Source organism: Pelodiscus sinensis, chromosome 2, assembly GCF_049634645.1.
Source record: "Pelodiscus sinensis isolate JC-2024 chromosome 2, ASM4963464v1, whole genome shotgun sequence".
Taxonomy (NCBI): domain Eukaryota; kingdom Metazoa; phylum Chordata; order Testudines; family Trionychidae; genus Pelodiscus; species Pelodiscus sinensis.
Genome location: NC_134712.1, coordinates 23,668,890 through 23,687,472, shown reverse-complemented (window position 1 = coordinate 23,687,472; position 18,583 = coordinate 23,668,890). Strand labels below are relative to the sequence as shown.

At 40.8% G+C, this 18,583-nt stretch overlaps 1 protein-coding gene across 1 annotated transcript; it reads left to right on the top strand.

The window, feature by feature from the left end:
* The first annotated feature begins 697 nt into the window (after positions 1-697).
* SLC30A8 (solute carrier family 30 member 8) lies at positions 698-17,284 on the top strand. The gene is made up of 9 exons (XM_075923078.1): positions 698-809; positions 1,346-1,460; positions 2,908-3,143; positions 10,308-10,454; positions 12,342-12,495; positions 12,689-12,878; positions 13,310-13,415; positions 15,855-15,989; positions 16,451-17,284. Exons 1-9 carry the CDS (start codon positions 698-700, stop codon positions 16,594-16,596), a joined length of 1,341 nt encoding a protein of 446 aa, XP_075779193.1. The 3' UTR covers positions 16,597-17,284.
* The last annotated feature ends 1,299 nt before the right edge of the window (positions 17,285-18,583 follow it).

The following is an 18,583-nucleotide window of genomic DNA, read 5'->3' as shown; positions in this document are numbered from 1 at the left end:
GGAGTACTGTGTCCAGTTCTGGGCGCCACATTTCAAGAAAGATGTGGAGAAATTGGAAAGGGTACAGAGAAGAGCGACAAGAATGATTAAAGGTTTAGAGAACATGACCTATGAAGCCAGGCTTCATGAACTGGGCTTGTTTAGTTCGGAAAAAAGAAGATTAAGGGGGGACATGATAGCGGTTTTCAAATATCTAAAAGGGTGTCACAAGGAGGAAGGAGAAAATTTGTTCCTCTTGGTTTCTGAGGACAGGACAAGGAGTAATGGGCTTAAAGTGCAGCAGGGGAGGTTTAGATTGGACATTAGGAAAAAATTCCTAACTGTCAGGGTGGTCAAATATTGGAATAAATTGCCAAGGGAGGTGGTGGAATCTCTCTCTCTGGAGATATTTAAGAACAGGTTAGATAGACATCTGTCAGGGATGGTGTAGACGGAGCTTGGTCCTGCCTTGAGGGCGGGGGGCTGGACTCGATGACCTCTTGAGGTCCCTTCCAGTCCTATTATTCTATGATTCTATGATTCTATGATACCAGAAGCAGCTGCTGCAGCAGTAAATAGTTGCTGCAATAGGTGGAGCTGAAGATGCATAGTGATTTCTATTCTAACCCCTCTTGGCCAGTGTCTAGTCCATCCTAGCCCTGCTCATTGCAGGAAAAGGAGAAGAGAACAAAGACACTTACAAAACTATTTTGGAGCCATGCTACAATCCATTGGTGATCTTCCAGAAAACACCGTCCTGGCCACTATAGCGATAGATGCTCTCTATACCAATATTCCACACAAAGATGGACAACAGGCCATCAGGAACAGTATCCACAATGATGTCACTCCTGGTGGCTGAGATTTGTGACTTTGTCCTCACCCACAATAGTTTCTGATTTGGGGATGATTTATACCTTCAAGTCAGTGACAGTGCCATGAGTACCCACATGGCCCGGCCACAGGTACCAGCACAGCTCCACATTATGCCAACATTTTTATAGTTGTCGCAGTAGAATGCTTCCTCAGGTTTCATCCCTAAGTGTCCCTCCTCTACTAACACTATCTTGATGAGATCTCCACCATCTGGACTCACAGGAAGGAGAACACTTGAAGAATTCCACTGGCATTTCAACAATTTCCACCCCATCATCAACCTCAGCTTGCACCGGTCCACACAAGAGATCCACTTCCTTGACACTACAGTACAAATAAATGATAGTCACATAAACACCGCACTATACTAGAAATCTGCTGCCTGCTATTCTTACTTGCATGCCCCCAGCTTTCATCCCGAATACATCACACAATCCATTGTCTATAGCCAACCCCTAAAATTACAACAGCTTTTACTCCAATCCATCAGACAGTGACAAACATCTACAGGATCTTTATCAAGCATTATTAAAACTACAGTACCCACCTGGGGAAGTGAAGAAACAAATTGATAGAGCCAGACAGGTATCCAGAAGTCACTTATTGTAGGACAGGCCCAAGAAGAAAAGTAACAGAACATTCCTGACCATTACCTACAGGCCTTAGCTAAAACCTCTCCAACACATCATCAAGGATCTACAACATATCCTGGAAGAATATGCCTTTTAACATAGGACTTGGGAGGCAGGCCAGTCCTACCTTACAAACAGCTCCCTAAGCTGAGGCAAATATTCACCGGCAACTACATAGCACACAACAGAAACACTAAGTCAGAAACCAATCACTGCAACAAACCATGCTGCCATTTCTGTCCACAGATCTGCTTTAGTGATACCATCATCGATCCTACCCACATTAGCCATACCATCAGGGGTTCATGCACCTGCCCATCTTCTAAAGTGATATGTACCATTATATGCCAACAATGCCCCACTGCTAGGTACGTTGGCCAAGCCAATTTGTCTCTATACAAAAGAATAAATGAATACAAATCAGCCATCAAGAATGGTAACATTCAAAACCAGTAGGAGAGCACTTCAATCTCCCTGAGTACTCAGTAACAGACTTGAACGTTGCCATACTTTAGCAAACAAACAAATAAACAAAAAAATTTAAACCTTCAAAAACAGATGTCAGCATGAAATTACAGAGCTGGGATTCAGAGGCAAACTTGACAATATCAGACAGAGTCTGAATAGAGACTGGGAGTGGCTAGCACACTAAAAAATGTAATTTTCCTTTTTTTTTATTCACATCGTTCTCATCAATTGTTGGGAATGGGCCATGGCCACCCTGATTGAATTGACCTCGTTAGCACTGGTCTTCCATGTAGTAATGTAACAAATCCATCTTTGCATGTGTATATATCCCTGCCAAACTGAAGGCTCCACTTCGGGGTCTGATGAAGTGGGTTCCAGCCCATGAAAGCTTATGCCCATACACATTTATTAGTCTTTAAAGTGCCACAGTACTCCTCATTGTTTTAGTTCAGCAATGTTTGAGTATGAAACGAGTGGATTAAATTAAGTTTTTCCATTATAAAAAAGGAACTGCGGCCCCTTTAAAAAACGATCCTACCAAAATTGCTGGAAATAGAAAACTAAATTTTTCCATGGATCTAGCCCTCGCTGAGGAGACATGCTATTTGATTTGGTCTGCATTTGCCAGACTTTCTGCAAGTCATGCTGTACATTTGCATGGAGCCTTTTGTTTTGTTTTTTTGCTTAGCTTGTAATGTGCACATCTTAGAAAGGCGGCACTGTGCGTGGCTCATTTATGTGTGTAATGAAAAGTGCACTGAAGCAGGACATAAAAATGGAAATCTCATGCAGAACAAACTGAAGTTCATAATTTCTTAGACCCTCTCCCTGCATAGCCCTTACTCATGTGAGTAAAACTTTCATGTGAGTTGTCCAACTGAGATTCAATGAGGCGTTGGGCTTCAGTGATTAGCACATAGCGATGGGATTGCAGGAGTATACCCCTGAATAGTAATAGCTTTGTCATCTTCTGGTTCTTTCAATTTCTTAGGATAGCACTGCAGCAGAATAATTTAAATAAAGGGGAATGCCAGGAAGAATCAGAGGATATTGAAGATAATCCCCTGTACCACTGCCATAGCCACTCTACGGCCTATGAGAACAGAAAAATAGAACAATGTCAAGCCAAGCGGAAGCTTTATGCAGCATCAATAATTTGCCTCATCTTCATGATTGCTGAAATTATAGGTGAGTACAACTCTGTGTTTTGCCATCAAGGAAATTTCATATTGTTCTCAAGGTCAGTGATGTTGAGCCCTTTCTTCATTATAGAAGGGTGAACCAGCTGGGAAAAAAATAACTAATCCCAGACATCTCATCATCTCCAAGTTAAAAAAAAAGGGTTAACTTTTTTAGTGAATTTTTCAAAACTTAGGTGTGACTGTGTTTTAAGGATTAAGGTGGGATCTGGAAATGGAGGGAACAATCCGAATACTGCACTGGTTTGATAGTTTAAGCCTGTCTCAAACCAGGAGAGTTGTAGAATTTTTATGAGACAGTCTCCTATCCTATTTCCAAATCTTATCACCTCTGGATCAGATTCAGAATTTGATGTTTATCCAAGCTTGGCAGGCCTGCAAACATTTGAGGATCACCCACCAGTAAGATTTTATATAAAACAGATGCAAGGTAACAGTCTCTAGGGTCATATTCATCATTTGTGTCACTCCACAGAAGTCAATAATTATATCAGGATGGATTTAAGCATCAGATTTGACTGCTGGTTTGTTGTTGGATGAGTGGATTGGAGGTGGCTTGAGGATGACAATTATGTTTAGCAATAACTTTTGAAAGTTTTAAAATATTGTATTTGTTCTGCATTAAAAATAAAGCAACCCCCTGTGAAGGTTTTCATGAACACAGAATTGGGTTGAAATGTCCACCTTCAGACTAAAACCTAAGCTTTTCAATGTGGAAAGGGGCATGCTTGTTAGAACACAGGCCTGTGAGAATCAGTTTACTCTAAATCAAACAGACCAGAGAGCTGGAACTTGGTCTCACACCTCCCAATCACTAGCCCTTAAATACCAGGACATAGAATGGGAGAATCAATAGCACTCTTTCAATGGAAACATTGTCTAAATTGGTATGTCTGCAGTTTTGATGAAGCAGCATTTTCTGGCAAAGTTTAATTTTGTCAAAAATGTTCCAGCCAGCTCTAAAGTGAGTCCAGCTGGCAGTATTTTATTCCACAATTAAAGAGGCCTTGTTCATAGGACCTGTCCCCTGATAGTCATACTAATTTTTCCTTAGCTATCTCCCATAGCAACTATGTCCCCTGGAGTCACTCTAAACAAGTTCTCTCCCTCCTTAATATTTATATCCCACTGATACTTGTGTGCAGTTATGTTTTCATCCCTTCTTTACCTTCTCCTTTTTAGCTGTTTGTATAGCTAAGTTATATATATTTATTTACTTCAGTATTTCCTCAGAAATCAGTCCTTCCAGCCCTTAAATTGTTTTATGGGGCTGCTTTGACTTTTCCCCAATAAAACAAATCCCAACTTTCTCCATACCATAATAAAGATATCTGAGAGGTGCGGATGCATTTATTTTTATAAATCCAGGGAAAGCTTCATCGCCTATGCCAGTGAGAGATTTTGGAGATGTGGTAGGGTGCACTGATGATGCTGTGTGTGAGGTGAGCACAAGGTGCATGCCATATCAGCAATATCTTGTGGTAGCATGAGGAAGCATGCTTAGAAACCTGTGCACTTGAAAGGGTTTTTTCCACACTTGTCCCACATAGTATAGTAGGGGACAGTTAGGGAAGAACTATGGAATCCATGCTTACATCGATCTAGTACCCCTTGAAACCCCATGAAATTACAGGGATTGTCTGCTATTCTAGCCCTCATGTCTTTAGGATGAAGCCAATGGTTTAATTATTAAAAAAAAGTAGATAAACTAACCTAAACACAGTTACCCCTCTATGACTTTTAGCCTAAACCACACTTTGTATTCCCAAAATGAAAAGGTGGTTAGCTCTGTTTACCTCTGACTACAGTACTGTCTGGAGCTGTGGGTATTGAGAAACTGAACTACAGGTTGAACTCCAGGACTCTCTGGTCCTGCAACAGCCAAGGTCCAGCATGATTTTAGTTAGCCAGATATCCATTTATCTTGGGTGTGGCCAAGTTTCCTGCAGTCCGATACAGTTTGTTTACAGCCACCCGCCCTGGCTCTCAGTATTTTGTGCTGTTATTTAGCTCTAATTTACACCTAAATGTCTTCGATGGGCACAGAAAGGAGTGGAAATGTGGGTAATGCTGCTAGACGGTATTGACCTCCTTCTGTGGTTCGGCAAATTCTCTGGTTTGGCATCAGTCAGGCCCTGAGAGTGCTGGATTAGAGAGGTTCAACTTGTATTGTCTTCTGTCTTTGTTGTCCATTAAAGGGTGAATTATCTTCCCCAACTTTTTTACCGTCTTCCCACACATACACTTTACGTGAATAAATTTCTTGTGGGTCAGGTGTATTTCAGCAGGTGAAAATTGGTGCATGCTATTTGTCTCCATGCAATAATATCCAGACACAGAAGTAATGCTTTGTTAACAAAGCCATTTAAGCAGTTGGCTTAAGTTTGGTGAATACAGCAATGCTAGAGGATAATTGGAAGGACAGATGATATGTTAACAAAATGTTTCCTTTTTCTTAATGAATTGTTCAGATTTTTGCAGTGACAGCTAAGTAACAGGCTTGTTTCAGAACATTAAACTCTGACAAACCAGTTATTAACTGCAGTTACAGACAGCAGTCTATGGGGATTATGGCAATTATGAACCATACATTTAATTTTTTTAATCGTTAGGCTAGACAGCCTGTGCTATAATATTGACCACTAAATGACTGAAAATTTATATTGCTTTGTAGTATACAAAGCAATAAACAACCACTGTGAGTACTAATCAGTCACAAAGCCATTTGCTGGGAGTATTACCACAAATAAATAAACTGCATAACTATAGTACAAGACTTCCTTTTGAAAGTAAAGAACATTTTATCTTCCCATCCTCTCTTTACCTCTTTTTAACTGTTCGTTTAGCCAAGTGGTTTACAACCTGTGGTCTATGGACCCCCCAATAGGGGGTCCACGAAAAGTTTTAAAAGTAAGGATCAAGACCACCACATTGGGCCCAATCCTTATTTTTCTTTTCCTTTTCTTCTCCCTGCTCCCCCTCCCCCACGCAGCACCAGGGCAGGGAGAGGCAGTAGCTATGTGCACCGGGATGTGGCTTGATTTTGATCCTGTTCTCTGGAAGCTAAGGGAGCATGCAGAAAGTACTTGTATGCCATGCATGCCTCTCACACCTGGCTAGTGTGTGAGAGGCATGCACAGGATGCACGCACTTTCCCTTCACTCCCTTAGCATCCGGGGAATAGGATCAAGCCATGTTCTGGTGGGCATGGCTCTCCCCTCCTCCTCCTCTCCCCCCAACCACACACCTCTGAAGTTCCGCCCTTGCCCCTTAGCCTCCCAATATTTCACCCTTGAGGAGCTGGTAGCTCCAAAGCTCCTTTTGGCAATGAGAACTTCCTTGCTCCATGGATGAGCAGTGAACAGAAGAGACAGGAGCTGAGGAAGCAGTGCAGGTGAATAGCAATCAATGGGACGTGAGAAGCTCCATGCCCTGCAGTCTGCGCAAGCAACCCTCAGCCCACGCTTGTCCTGCTGACAAGCTGTGACTGTACTCTGGAGTTGGCTTATTAACGTCAGTCACTTTTTATCATTTTTTCTCCTTTTTGATGTCACCCCCCTCTAATCTTTCAAAAGCTATTAGAGTGGTGGGAAGGGTTTAGTTGGGCTAGCAAAAATGGATCTTTGAGAGGGGTCTGTGGAATTTGAATAGATTGAAAAGGGATCCGAATGCTTGAAAACTTTGGGAATCACTGGGTTAGCCAAATTATATATATTTTCTTCAGTATTTCCTTAGAAATCAGTTTTTCCAGCCCTTAAATAGTTTTATGAGGCTGCTTAGAATATTCCCCAGTAAAGCAAATCTCATCTTTCTCCATATCATAGATATGCATCTCAGAGGTGTGGATGCATTTATTTTTGTAAATCCTGGGACAGCTTCATCACCTATGCCAGTGAAAGAGGAAAATACTCCTCTAGGCAAAACTGATGTAAGCAGCTAAAAAGGGGATTACTTGTGGGGGAATACTGCACCACTGTAAAATACAGAGTCTGTGCAGAAATTAATGTTCTGCATGGAATTTTTCTCCCACCCCTTGAAATGGACTGCAAAGCTGCTGGCCACCACTAGGGGCTGCTGGAGCTTGCAGAGTCCAGTTTGAAAATAAAAGACACTGCCAGGGAGGAATGGGAGGAGGAGCTGGAGGATTCACAGCACCTGCAGTTTCTGGCATGCCCTGGAGGAAAATAGGGTGTAAAAGGATGTTGCAGCATTTTGAGGTCTGTATGACAGGTTAAGAGAAAAACATCTCATATTCCAGCTTCTTGTGGTTGCAACATGTTGCATGAAGATGTGGCATGTCATTGTGTTAAATAGACGTTTACCTAGAAAATGTCTATAGTGTATCTTTGGGTGATGTATCACAACTGAAAACTTGTGGGAGGGGAGGGCCAGGGGAGGGAGGGACCAAGGTGCCATAAGTAGGCTTTGGCCAGGAGTCACTTACCTAGGCAGCTCCTGGCCTGCAGCCCAGCAAGTTCCTCAACCAGGCTCCCTGACTTCCATGCCCCTGCATACTGGTCCAAGCATCTCCCATTGTCCAGTTTCCAGTCAGTGGGAGCTGTGGGACTGTGCCGGGGTCTTACAGAAACACATGGTCATTGCAGTGGCTCCTCTGAGCAGTGTGTGGAGGTGAGGCAGGCAGGGAGCCTGATTGAGGCTCTACTGGGTGGCTGGCCAGATCCAGCGACTCCTGCTATAGCCCATAGGTGTCACACACTGAAAGCAAGTCCTACTGAAATAAAATAAGTTTAATTAAAGTTTTAATAAGTTTAATAATAAGTGTAATGTGACAAATGTAAAACTCCCTTCCCCTATCAAAAATACTATACTGTTTATCACATAAATAGGGCTCAGAAATTACTATCTTTCTTTTGGATCCTTCCTATTGACCATTGTTCACTGTCTTTGAATTGCTCTAAATTATGCCAGAGAACAAACCTGGCACCCAGTCAACCCAGAATGCGGGGAAGAGGAGGAGTGGGAAACAAAGTTATCATTACCCATTTTTCTGTTGTTAAATTCGGATTGGGATTATATTGTGTTGACATAAATGTCAGCGATTTGTGAGGTTCATGGGATTGTAATTGATTATATTTGAGACTGCAATTGTTTTTCCACTTTATAATAACAATTAAACCAAATTTCCAAAGAGTTACAATAGGTTTAAGATTTATCAGCCAATAGATTCTTTAGTAAAACTTAAGATGCAACTTTTTTTTAGGATTAGGAATAGTTGAATGCAGGCTTGGGATAAAAACTTCTTATAATCTATAAAGAGTTTAAGTGTAACCCTTCTGCCAGGTAACACCAGCAGCATCCAGGGCCAGGTTCAATATCTAGGGGTTCCTTTTCATCCATCCCACACAGAACTGTCTCGAGCCCCACTCAGTAGCCTGGGAAATTCACACATCTCTGGGCACCTCTGAGAGGCAATGTTTCCCCACTCACACACACAGAGTCTGAGTGTAGGAAAGAAACTTTTAATGAAAAAGAGGGAGAAGTAACATGACATTAACTTGGGAAAACACCACAAACAGAGTTCATAACCAAACCACAAGTACACGTCCCAGCTCAAGTGGATTGAGCAATGTGCTGTGCCTCTCAGGCTCACAAATCCAGCAATATAAGTGTCCCATTCACATGCCCAACCTTTCTCCGTACCTCACTCCTAGTTGCGGCCCTTGGTCAGGGCAGACCAGAGCTCAGAGGTGATTTTCAGAGCTCACCTCCCACCCTTGGGGGGGGTGGCAATAGGAGACATCTCACCCACTCCATTGGTCACTCACCACTGCTCCTTCCAGCTGCTCCCACTGGTCACCTGCCGGCTGCTTCCTCCTGCCAACTACCCTGCTGGCCTCCTGCTGCCATTCCCTCCGGCCACCTGCTGGCTGTGTGCTGACATCCGCCCTGCTGACCACCTGCTTCTGCTCCCTCTGGCTGCCTGCTGGCCACGTGCTCCTGCCAGCTGTGCTGCTGGCTGCCTGCTGTTGCTCTCACAACAGCTGGCACCTGTTCCTGCAGCCATCCTGCTGCTTCTTCCATGATGGGTCTGGCTCTGGGCTAAACCTAGGCTATGTCTACAGTGCCTCCTCTTGTGCAAAAAAATATGTAAATGAGGCAAAACGTGGAATATCACTACATCTCATTTACATAATGAATGAGGTTCCACTTTTGGGCAAGAAGCTTTTGTGCAAAAAGAGCTGTCTACATGGCTCCTTTTTGCGTAAAAAACCCCTCTTGCACGAGAGCTGCTCTTCCTCTTTTTTTCAGGAAGAACGGCTCTTGCACAAGAGGGGATTTTTGTGGAAAAGCATCTTGCGCAAAAATGGAGCCTAATTAATTATGCAAATGAGATGTGGTGATATTCCACGCTTTGCCTCATTTGCATTTTTTTGCGCAAGAGGGGGCAGTGTAGACCTAGCCCTAGTGATTTCAGCTCTCAGTGACTTCAGCTCTTGGCCCACCACATAGGCTGGCCAAAAGATTCCCTGCCACTTATTTATTTAAGATTATTTATTTAAAATAATAAAAAGATCCCCCCCCTTATGGAATCTGTTTTAGTTCTATCCTTAGAACAGGGGTGGGAGGAAGAGAGACAGGTTGAACCAGTCTTATAGCTCACACCTGGAGTGCATGTAGCCTGCTTGTCCAAGATCCTTCCCCCCAATCCAATCCACTTGAGTCTGAAAGGGAAAAGCTTGTCCATCCTAGACTCTTTACAATGACAGTGTTTCTCCTGCAAGCACTGGTGGTCATATTTTACAATCCCTACATTTAGGGTTAACACGGTTTGTGACCCTACAACAGCCAAATTAGTTACAATAGGCAAAATGCCATTCTAACAATTGACCATTCTTCAGGCCTATGGCAGTGGCTGAACTGGATTTACATAACCACAGCCAGGATTTCTTTCCCATTCCAGCATGAGCATATCAACAGTTGAATACCTTGCTGGGCTAGACAACTAAGTGAGCATAACCACACCCGGGACTCCTTTCCCCTTTCAGCTGGCTGCATTGAAAGCAGTGGTTCAGACTCTGCTTACATACTGTTATGCCATACATTAACATCATAAATGAAGTTTTCCTTAGCTTTACAGCAAATAAGATCTTGGATATATGGCCTATTATAAGCACGTTTTTGTTTTATGCAGGTGGACAAATTGCTGGAAGTCTTGCCGTGATAACTGATGCAGCACATATCTTGGTTGACTTGACAAGTTTCCTGATCAGCCTTTTCTCATTGTGGTTATCCTCTAAACCGTCCACTAAACGGTTAACTTTTGGATGGCACAGAGCAGGTACCAAATGTACTGTCATATGACCATGTAAAACAGAAAAGGCAATTCATCATAACAAATACACTGGAAAGTATTCTGAGATCAGGCACAAGCCCACAGGGCTCATGAGGCTAATCCATTAATATTCTGAAAGCTCCAAAGATGCATCAGAAATTTAAAACAGCACATTATGGAATTTCAGAGAAGAGTAGAGTATAACACTGGAGAACATTACAGACAAAAAGCACTATTTAGGACTTGCTGCCCATATCTTAAATACTGCATGTGACATGGCCACCTCATCTCAAAAAAGATATATCAGAATTGAAAAGTGTTTGGAAAAGGGCAAAAAAATGACTAGAGGTATGAACTGGTTGCCATATAAGGAGAGATTAATAAAATTGGGACTTTTCAGCTTGGAGTACAGGATACTAGGATATATGGATCTTTGGTCAAACCCAGTATGGCTTTACTTATGTTCTTATGAATGTTCCCATCCAAATTAACCAGACTATGCAATTGCTTAAAGTTCAGTAAATACTTAAGATTTGCAAAATCAAGACCTATGTATATCATACTAGCATACATTTCCTCTCAAGTGGAGTTAATCATCTTGACTTTTCTCTATTACCCCCGTTTTCATGGAATCATAAAAATGGAAACAAAGGAGAGTCGAGACCATAAAAAACAAACAATAAAAAAACCCCAAACCCACTATGGATGAAATACTGGCTCTACAAATGTCAATAGCAAAACTCCCACTAATTTTATTAGGGTTCTGATTTTCCCCTATATCTTGGCGAATTGAAGGTATGAGCTCCAGCTATATGTATTTGGAAATACATACACAATTTGTGCGTGTATTTAATTTACAAACACTCTATTCACGCATATAACACACGTGTAAATTAAACAGTCACACAAATTTTCTTTAGGTCATAGCAACTGTATATATGATAGCATTTAGTACATATTTGTTGCCACATGTATTTAACAAGTAGAGCTGTGCAAAGAGTATAACATTTTAAAAAATCCCTCAAAACCAGCCTTATCTGAGTTTGACTTGCATTCAGGAACAGTCTACTAAGGGTTTGTGCAATTGTGTGCTCCATTTGATATCTGCAAACTCGAGCTTTCAATTCTATACTGCATTTTAATTTCACATGGTGTTTTTGGGGCAATTGGGCAGAAAACCCAACGTGCACTGCACATTATCCTGTTTTGTGAACCAGCAGACATTCTGCCAGCCCATTACAAATCCATAATTCCCAAACCATGCCTGCAACAAGAGTCGACCCAGAGGAAACTGGATTTATTTGAAACCAACATGGGTTGGGACCTGCAAACACATCAGCATTACTTCTAATGGTGAAAAAATTGTGACTCTGAGGCTATGTCTACATTGCAGAATTTTTTTCGAAAAAAATGGCAGTTTTTCAGAAAAGACTTCATTTATGTCCATACTGCAATCGCGTTCTTTCAGAAAAAAATCAAAAGAACACAGGGTTTTTTCCGACACTGGTAAACCTCTTTCTATGAGGAAGAAGCCTTTTTCCGAAAGGCTGGATGTGTGGATGGGGAAGAGGGAGTTCTTTCGAAAGACGAGGAAAGAGGAAAAAGCATAGGTGCTCTGGTGGCCATTCTATCCATAGTAATCACAGCTTAAATGTGAGATTCATTCAGTATGGACGCTATCTTTCAAAAAAGCAGATCGCTTTTTCGATGTGCTTTGGCAGTGTGGACGCTCTCTTTCGGAAGAAGTTTTTTCGGATGATCTCTTCCAGAAAAGCTTTTACTGAAAGAAGCCGGAGGTCTGGAGGTAGCCTGAAAGTGGTAGCACTAATCCGTTAGCTAAATTCTTGCATTTTATTTTATATGCCTTTGAAATTCAATTATTTTAATCCCTAGAAATTCTGGGTGCTTTGATGTCGATGATAATCGTTTGGGTGGTGACTGGTGTGTTGACATATTTGGCTAGCATGAGACTGCTGCACCCAAATTATGAGATTGAAGCTACAGTGATGCTCATTACTTCTGGTTGTGCAGTGATAGCCAATATCATGTAAGTTGTCTTTTTTGTATACAAAATACTTAACCATTCTGAGATTTCCTGGCAATATATACATATATTTACACGTAAGGTGGCAACCGCTTACCTTTTTCTCTAAAGAATGTGATACCGAAGTGTTTGTTGCTGTTCTATCAGACAGTCTGATCTCACTGATGTTTGGAGCATTGTATTGTTTCTCTTTCAGATTAAGTCTGATTTTGCACCAGACTGAGCACGGACATAGTCACACAACACAAGCCAATGAACATATTTCAGCTTCTCAACAGAAGCCAGCTTTGGCCAATGCCAGTGTGAGGGCAGCTTTTGTGCATGCCATCGGAGATCTATTTCAGAGCATTAGTGTGCTAATTAGTGCACTTATAATATTCTTTAAGGTCAGTTTTATTGGGTTTACTCACCTTCATAGCAATTAAGGATGCAGTTATTTTCAAAACACTGTCATTATTTCTCTGTCTTAATGATATATATATTTCTCTATCTTGATATATATTGTAATTTAATCAAGTTATGTTCATTTCTGGGAATAAAATGGCTGTTGAGAGCACAACATTTTTTTCCTGGGGTTAAGCCAGAAGGAACATATTGTGTGTTTTTCCTCCTTCATCTTTAGTGGCCTGAGATCTTAAAGAATAATTCAATCAGAAAACTGTCTGTTAACTCAGCTGTGCTGGGTCTGTACTGGTTGAGAATATTAGCAATGGTTATTGTGTTAGATAAATGGATTATATTAGATTTTGATTAGTTCTTTTAAACTGTCAGCCAGAAACTGAAATTTTAATCAAGTGATGTACTTATATTTTTTTAGCCAGAATATAAAATAGCTGACCCAATCTGCACATTTGTGTTCTCTATCTTTGTTCTGGCAACAACCATCACAATTTTAAGGGACATTTTGCTTGTGTTAATGGAAGGTAAGAACTTTTATATGCACACTAGTTATTTCTAGAATAAATATTATTCTGTGTCTTTCTCTCTAATACTTATAAACACAGCCAAGGATTTAAAAAAATAGATAAGTTGGGCTCTTAAATCTAGGTTTAGTCCTCTAAATACTTGGCCTTAATTTGAAAAATGTTGGACAGAGAACATTTCCCATTGATTTCTGCCCAGGTACCTAAAAATGCATTCAGAAAACCAACTTCAGGCACTCGTTATTTAAGAAAATCTTCACCACTCTTCATGGAAGAAATACATTTTTTCTATATGTACATTGTGTTGAAAATCTCAAAAATGTTAGTTATTGAAATTGTATGAAATTATAAGTGCACTGAATTTTTGAATTTCAAGCCCTAAATTACAATCTTAATTTGTACAGAAAGTTACTAAATTGTATGCATAAATTGGGTATTCATATGTTTAAAGTGGCCATTTTCACATTTATCTGGTCATCTAGGTGCTCAAATAGCCAGTCAATACATATATTCCTGGCAACTGTGCATGAAAATTAGAAGTGCAACTGGATATTTGACTTTTTTAAAAATTGGACCTTTAGTGCATTAGATGGTGAACACGAAAATCTGAATTGAACTCTATTTTAAAATAAATGTTTAGAGAACTTAATGGATACTAGATGGTAAATTATTCTACAGGCTGAACCTCTAAAATCTGGGATTCTCTGATCCAGCAACATCTGTGGTCCGGGAAGACCACGGATATTGCTGGACCAGAGAGACTCAGCTGGCCAGGTTCAGAAGGGAAGCCTGGGCTGGGCTGGCAGTGGGGAGCACAGCCCTGCCCAGGGCTGATAGCAAGAAGCGCAGCCCCAGTCGGGGTTGGAGGCAACAGGGTCAGCAGCCAGTGGCCAGAAGTGCAGCCCTCCTGAGGCTGGTGAGGTGGGGGAACACATCCCCGCCCAGGGCTGCCGCAGTGGGAAACACAGCCTCGTTCAGGGCTGGCAAAGCCCCAGGTAGGGCTGGTGGTGGGGAGCGCAGTCCCAGTCAGAGCTGGAGGTAGCAGGGCTGGCAGCCAGGAGCATAGTCCTGGCCAGGACTGGATGCAGAGAGAAGAATCCCAGCCAAGACTGGAGTCAATGGGGCCAGTCCTTATCCAGGGCTGGCGCACTGGGGGATGCAGCCCCGGTTAGGAATGGCATGGTTCAGGGGCTGGAGGCAGCGGCAAGCAGGAGGGAGCACAGCCCCAGCTGGAAGTAGAGCCTACAGTGGGGTAGGAAGCCTTGACCTCCCCTTTTCCAACAAACTCCATGGTTCAGGACCACTTAAGTCCTGAGGGTGCTGGACAAGGGAACAAGACAAAGCATATCTGTGAAAGTACTTAGAAAATAGTTTGCTAATTCTGCTTTTCATGTGACTCCCTTTTTCAATTTCAATTTCTCAAATGTTTACATATAGTTCTGCAGTGTGAGTTATGTGAACATATTGGAGAAAATAATTTGGCCCTGCATTTTAACACTGTTTAATTTGGACATTGACTGACTTATGCTAAAACTTGGAGCCCATATATTCCATCTAAATTAATACAACAATTCTAAATTGGCTTTTACCATTCACAGAAGGTTTTGATACTTCTCTGAACATCTGTTCAATGTGCAGTGGCAGTTTTAGCAATACTAGGAGCCATCAGGAAAGGGAAAAACAAAATATCACAATGCCACTCTAAATCCATGTGACCTTGGGCATGTCACTTAGGCCAGGTCTACAATCATAGGGAACATCAAATAAGATACACAACACCAAGTACATTATGTAGCTGGAGTTGAAGTACCTTATTTTGTGTTTCCTGCCATCCCCACAGTGGGAGACTGACAGGAGCATTTGCTCCTGTTGGCTCTCCTTACTCCTACACAAGCAGGAGTGCCAGCCACCAGCAGGTGTGCCATCTGAGTTCGATTTAGAGAGTCTTAACTAGACTTGCTAATTGAACTCTGAAAGATTAATCATGGTGGCAGCAGCGATCTTCCATTTAGTGTAGACATGGCCTTAATCTGACCTGTTACTTCTTATTTGTAAAATAAGGGTTAGTGAAGATAAAAAGACACCAATGCTTGCGAGTTGCTCAGTTACTATGGTATAAATACCCTGGAAGGTGTCAAAGTAGATGAATGGAATGATTAATAAACACTCTACTCCTGTAAATAAAGCAGACTTTCATAAGCCTAACTCTAAAATCTATTTGCATTTATTGCTCCATCAAGCTATATTCTAAAGGGTTACATGTAACCACGGACAAAATTTAACTTCATATTACACACAAAAATATAGCCCTCTATGGTCCCTGTTGTTTTTATAAGAAAAAAACAAACCTAATTCAGTAAAAATTCAGGGGCCTATCTGTGTGTTTTCTAGTTAAATATAGTTCTTATTTAATCAAAAGGCATATTTCATCCTCTATAGGAACACCCAAGGGATTTAATTATGATGCGGTGAGAGAGAGAATTCTAGCTGTCAACAAAGTAGAGTCTATCCACAACCTTCATCTCTGGTCTCTAACAATGAATCAAGTTATTCTGTCTGCTCATGTTGTTACAGGTCAGTAAATTTCTGTAAACAGGCAATAATAATTCAGCTGAAGCCAAGACAGGTTAGTCTCTCCTGATTACGATACAACTGCTTGTCTGTATCTAGTGTTTGTTGAAACAAATGTTATCATTTTAAAAGAAATAAAAGCAACAACAACCCTCCTAATATTTTTATCAAATATTATTGTTAAAATATTTGGATTGTCTACAACAACATAGGGCACAAGCTTGCTGTTCAGACTGTTGTAATATAGTTTCAGAGGGGTAGCTGTGTTAGTCTGTTTCAGCAAAAACAACACATTTTTCGTCTTTAAGGTGCCACCGGATTCTTTGTTTGTGTGAGTTTTAATATAGTTGTTAAAATGTAAGTTGTAAACAGAAGTAAATCACCCAAATGTTTGCAAATAGTTTCACTAATCACCCAGTCTTAAAAGCATTCCAGTGTGGCAATTTTTTGTTCCTCTTCTACAGAAGACACAGTGGACAATCACCAGATCCTGAAAGAAGTTACTCAAGTTCTCTTTGACACTTTCACCTTCCACTCCATCACCATTCAGACTGAATCACAAGCAAATCAGAAGCCTGACTGCATCTTTTGTCAAGATCCAAAGGATTAAAGCAGCCAGTGCAGCTTGTTGAACTATTAATTACACATTTAATAGGTCAAAGGGTGCGGTGTGCTGGTTGCACATACTCAGCTAGGCAACAAACCATAATTAATTGAACTGACAGGATCTGTCACAGAGTGCAGTACACACTTTCACTTGTTCTTTGGTGCCATTTACCATGAAGAGACCAAGCCTTCAGGCCATTTGTCAGTTGGATGATATGTGAGCCAGTGGTTACATTCAATTACAAGAACGTGTATCTAAATTATTCTTGACTAAAGACAACTGGCTGGAGTTAAAATAACATTTAAGAATATCTGTTTGTAAAGAAAGGTCACAAAAATTATGCAGCCTTCAAATTATTCTCAGATGAATTATCCCTCCATGACTGGTTGAAATCTGACAATTGTCACAGCAAAACTCAATACCACTACTCAGGAGAAAGGAGCACAAAGAATAAAAAAGATCAGTGCCTAATGGATATCCTGCATGTTGCCTGCTAAGACAAGTAACAGATGTGGCACATTCTATAACAGTAACCAAAAATGTCTAATTCTATACATATCAGGTGAATTTGTGTAATTGTCAGTTAGCCTACAGCAACTAAAGGTTTTTTTGTTGGGGTTTTTTTTTTTTTGTGAGATTAGAAGCGTATCCTCCATAGTTGTTGCATAGAAAAACAGTCGATTCTCTCTAATCCGGCAACTGCGGTCCAGCAACATCCACAGTTCGGCATGGTTTTAGTTAGTCAGATGTCCACTTATTTTGGGTGTGGCCAAGTTTCTTGCGGTCCAATAAAGTTTGTATATCAACAACAATCCTGCCTCTCAATGTTCTGTGCTATTATTTAGCTCTAATTTACCTCTAAATGTCTTCTAACATCAGTGGAAGCATTGGTAGCGTGGTTTGGCACTGGTTAGGTCCTGAGGGTGCTGGACTAGAAAGGCTCAATCTTCAGTAAATAACTCATTAAGGGGCAGGGTTGAAGGCACTATGCATAACTGACCCGTGGAAATTTATTGCCACAAGATATCAATGAGGTCATGAAAGATTGGACATTTATACAAATAAAAAGAACATTAATTTTTTCACAGATTAATGCCAAAGGGGACTATTAGATTCACGTATTCTGAGCTCCTGTGTAACACAGGCCATATTATTTCATACAGTGATTTTTACAGCCAATCCATGACTCTTGACTGAGTTTCTTCATGTCTTTTGGAAAGACATTGAACCTCAATGTAAAGTTATGTTAGAGTGTATAGAATATAGTTTCACTATGTAACTCTGCTGTGGATATGCAAGATGCCCTACTGGTCTTGGGTAGCTCTGCAGCACTTTTCCTCAGTTTCCATTCTCCACTGAACTTCACAGTACATGACCAATGACTGAATCATATAATGGCACCCCCTTTGGGGGCTACTTTATAAGTGTACAATATTTTAAAAATAGGGCTGTCCAGCTATTCAACATTAATAGTGATTAATAGTGTTTAATCGTGTAATTGAAATTAATCACAATTAATCACACTATTAATTACACTGTTAATAGAATATCATTTATTCTTGGATGCTTTCTGCATTGTCAAATATATTGATTTCAACATTACAACAAGGAATACAAAAGTTATACTTTATAATATACTTTATTAGAAATATCTGCACTGTAAAAAACAAATGAAATAGTATTTTTCAAATAGCCTAATACAAGTACTTTAGGGAAATCTCTGCCATGAAAGTTGCACTAACAAATGTAGAACTACAAATAAAAAATAACTGCATTCAAAAATAAAGCAACGTAAAACTTTACAGCCTCCATGTTCAGTCAGTCTATTTTATTGTTCAGCCAATTGCTCTGACAATTTGCAGGAGATAATCCTGCCCACTTCTTGTTCACCTGCAGTGAGAACAGGCATTCGCACGGCACTATTGTAATGGGTATTTGCAAGATATTTATATGCCAGATTTGCTAAAAAATCATTTGTCCCTTCATGCTT

Excerpts from the sequence above, each read along its gene's own strand:
- SLC30A8 (XM_075923078.1), top strand. The coding sequence starts at position 698 with ATGCTACAATCCATTGGTGATCTTCCAGAAAACACCGTCCTGGCCACT. Across the intron at positions 810-1,345 it reads ACAACAGGCCATCAGGAACA|ACAGTGACAAACATCTACAG; the intron begins GTATCCACAATG and ends CCAATCCATCAG. Across the intron at positions 12,879-13,309 it reads CACTTATAATATTCTTTAAG|CCAGAATATAAAATAGCTGA; the intron begins GTCAGTTTTATT and ends ATATTTTTTTAG.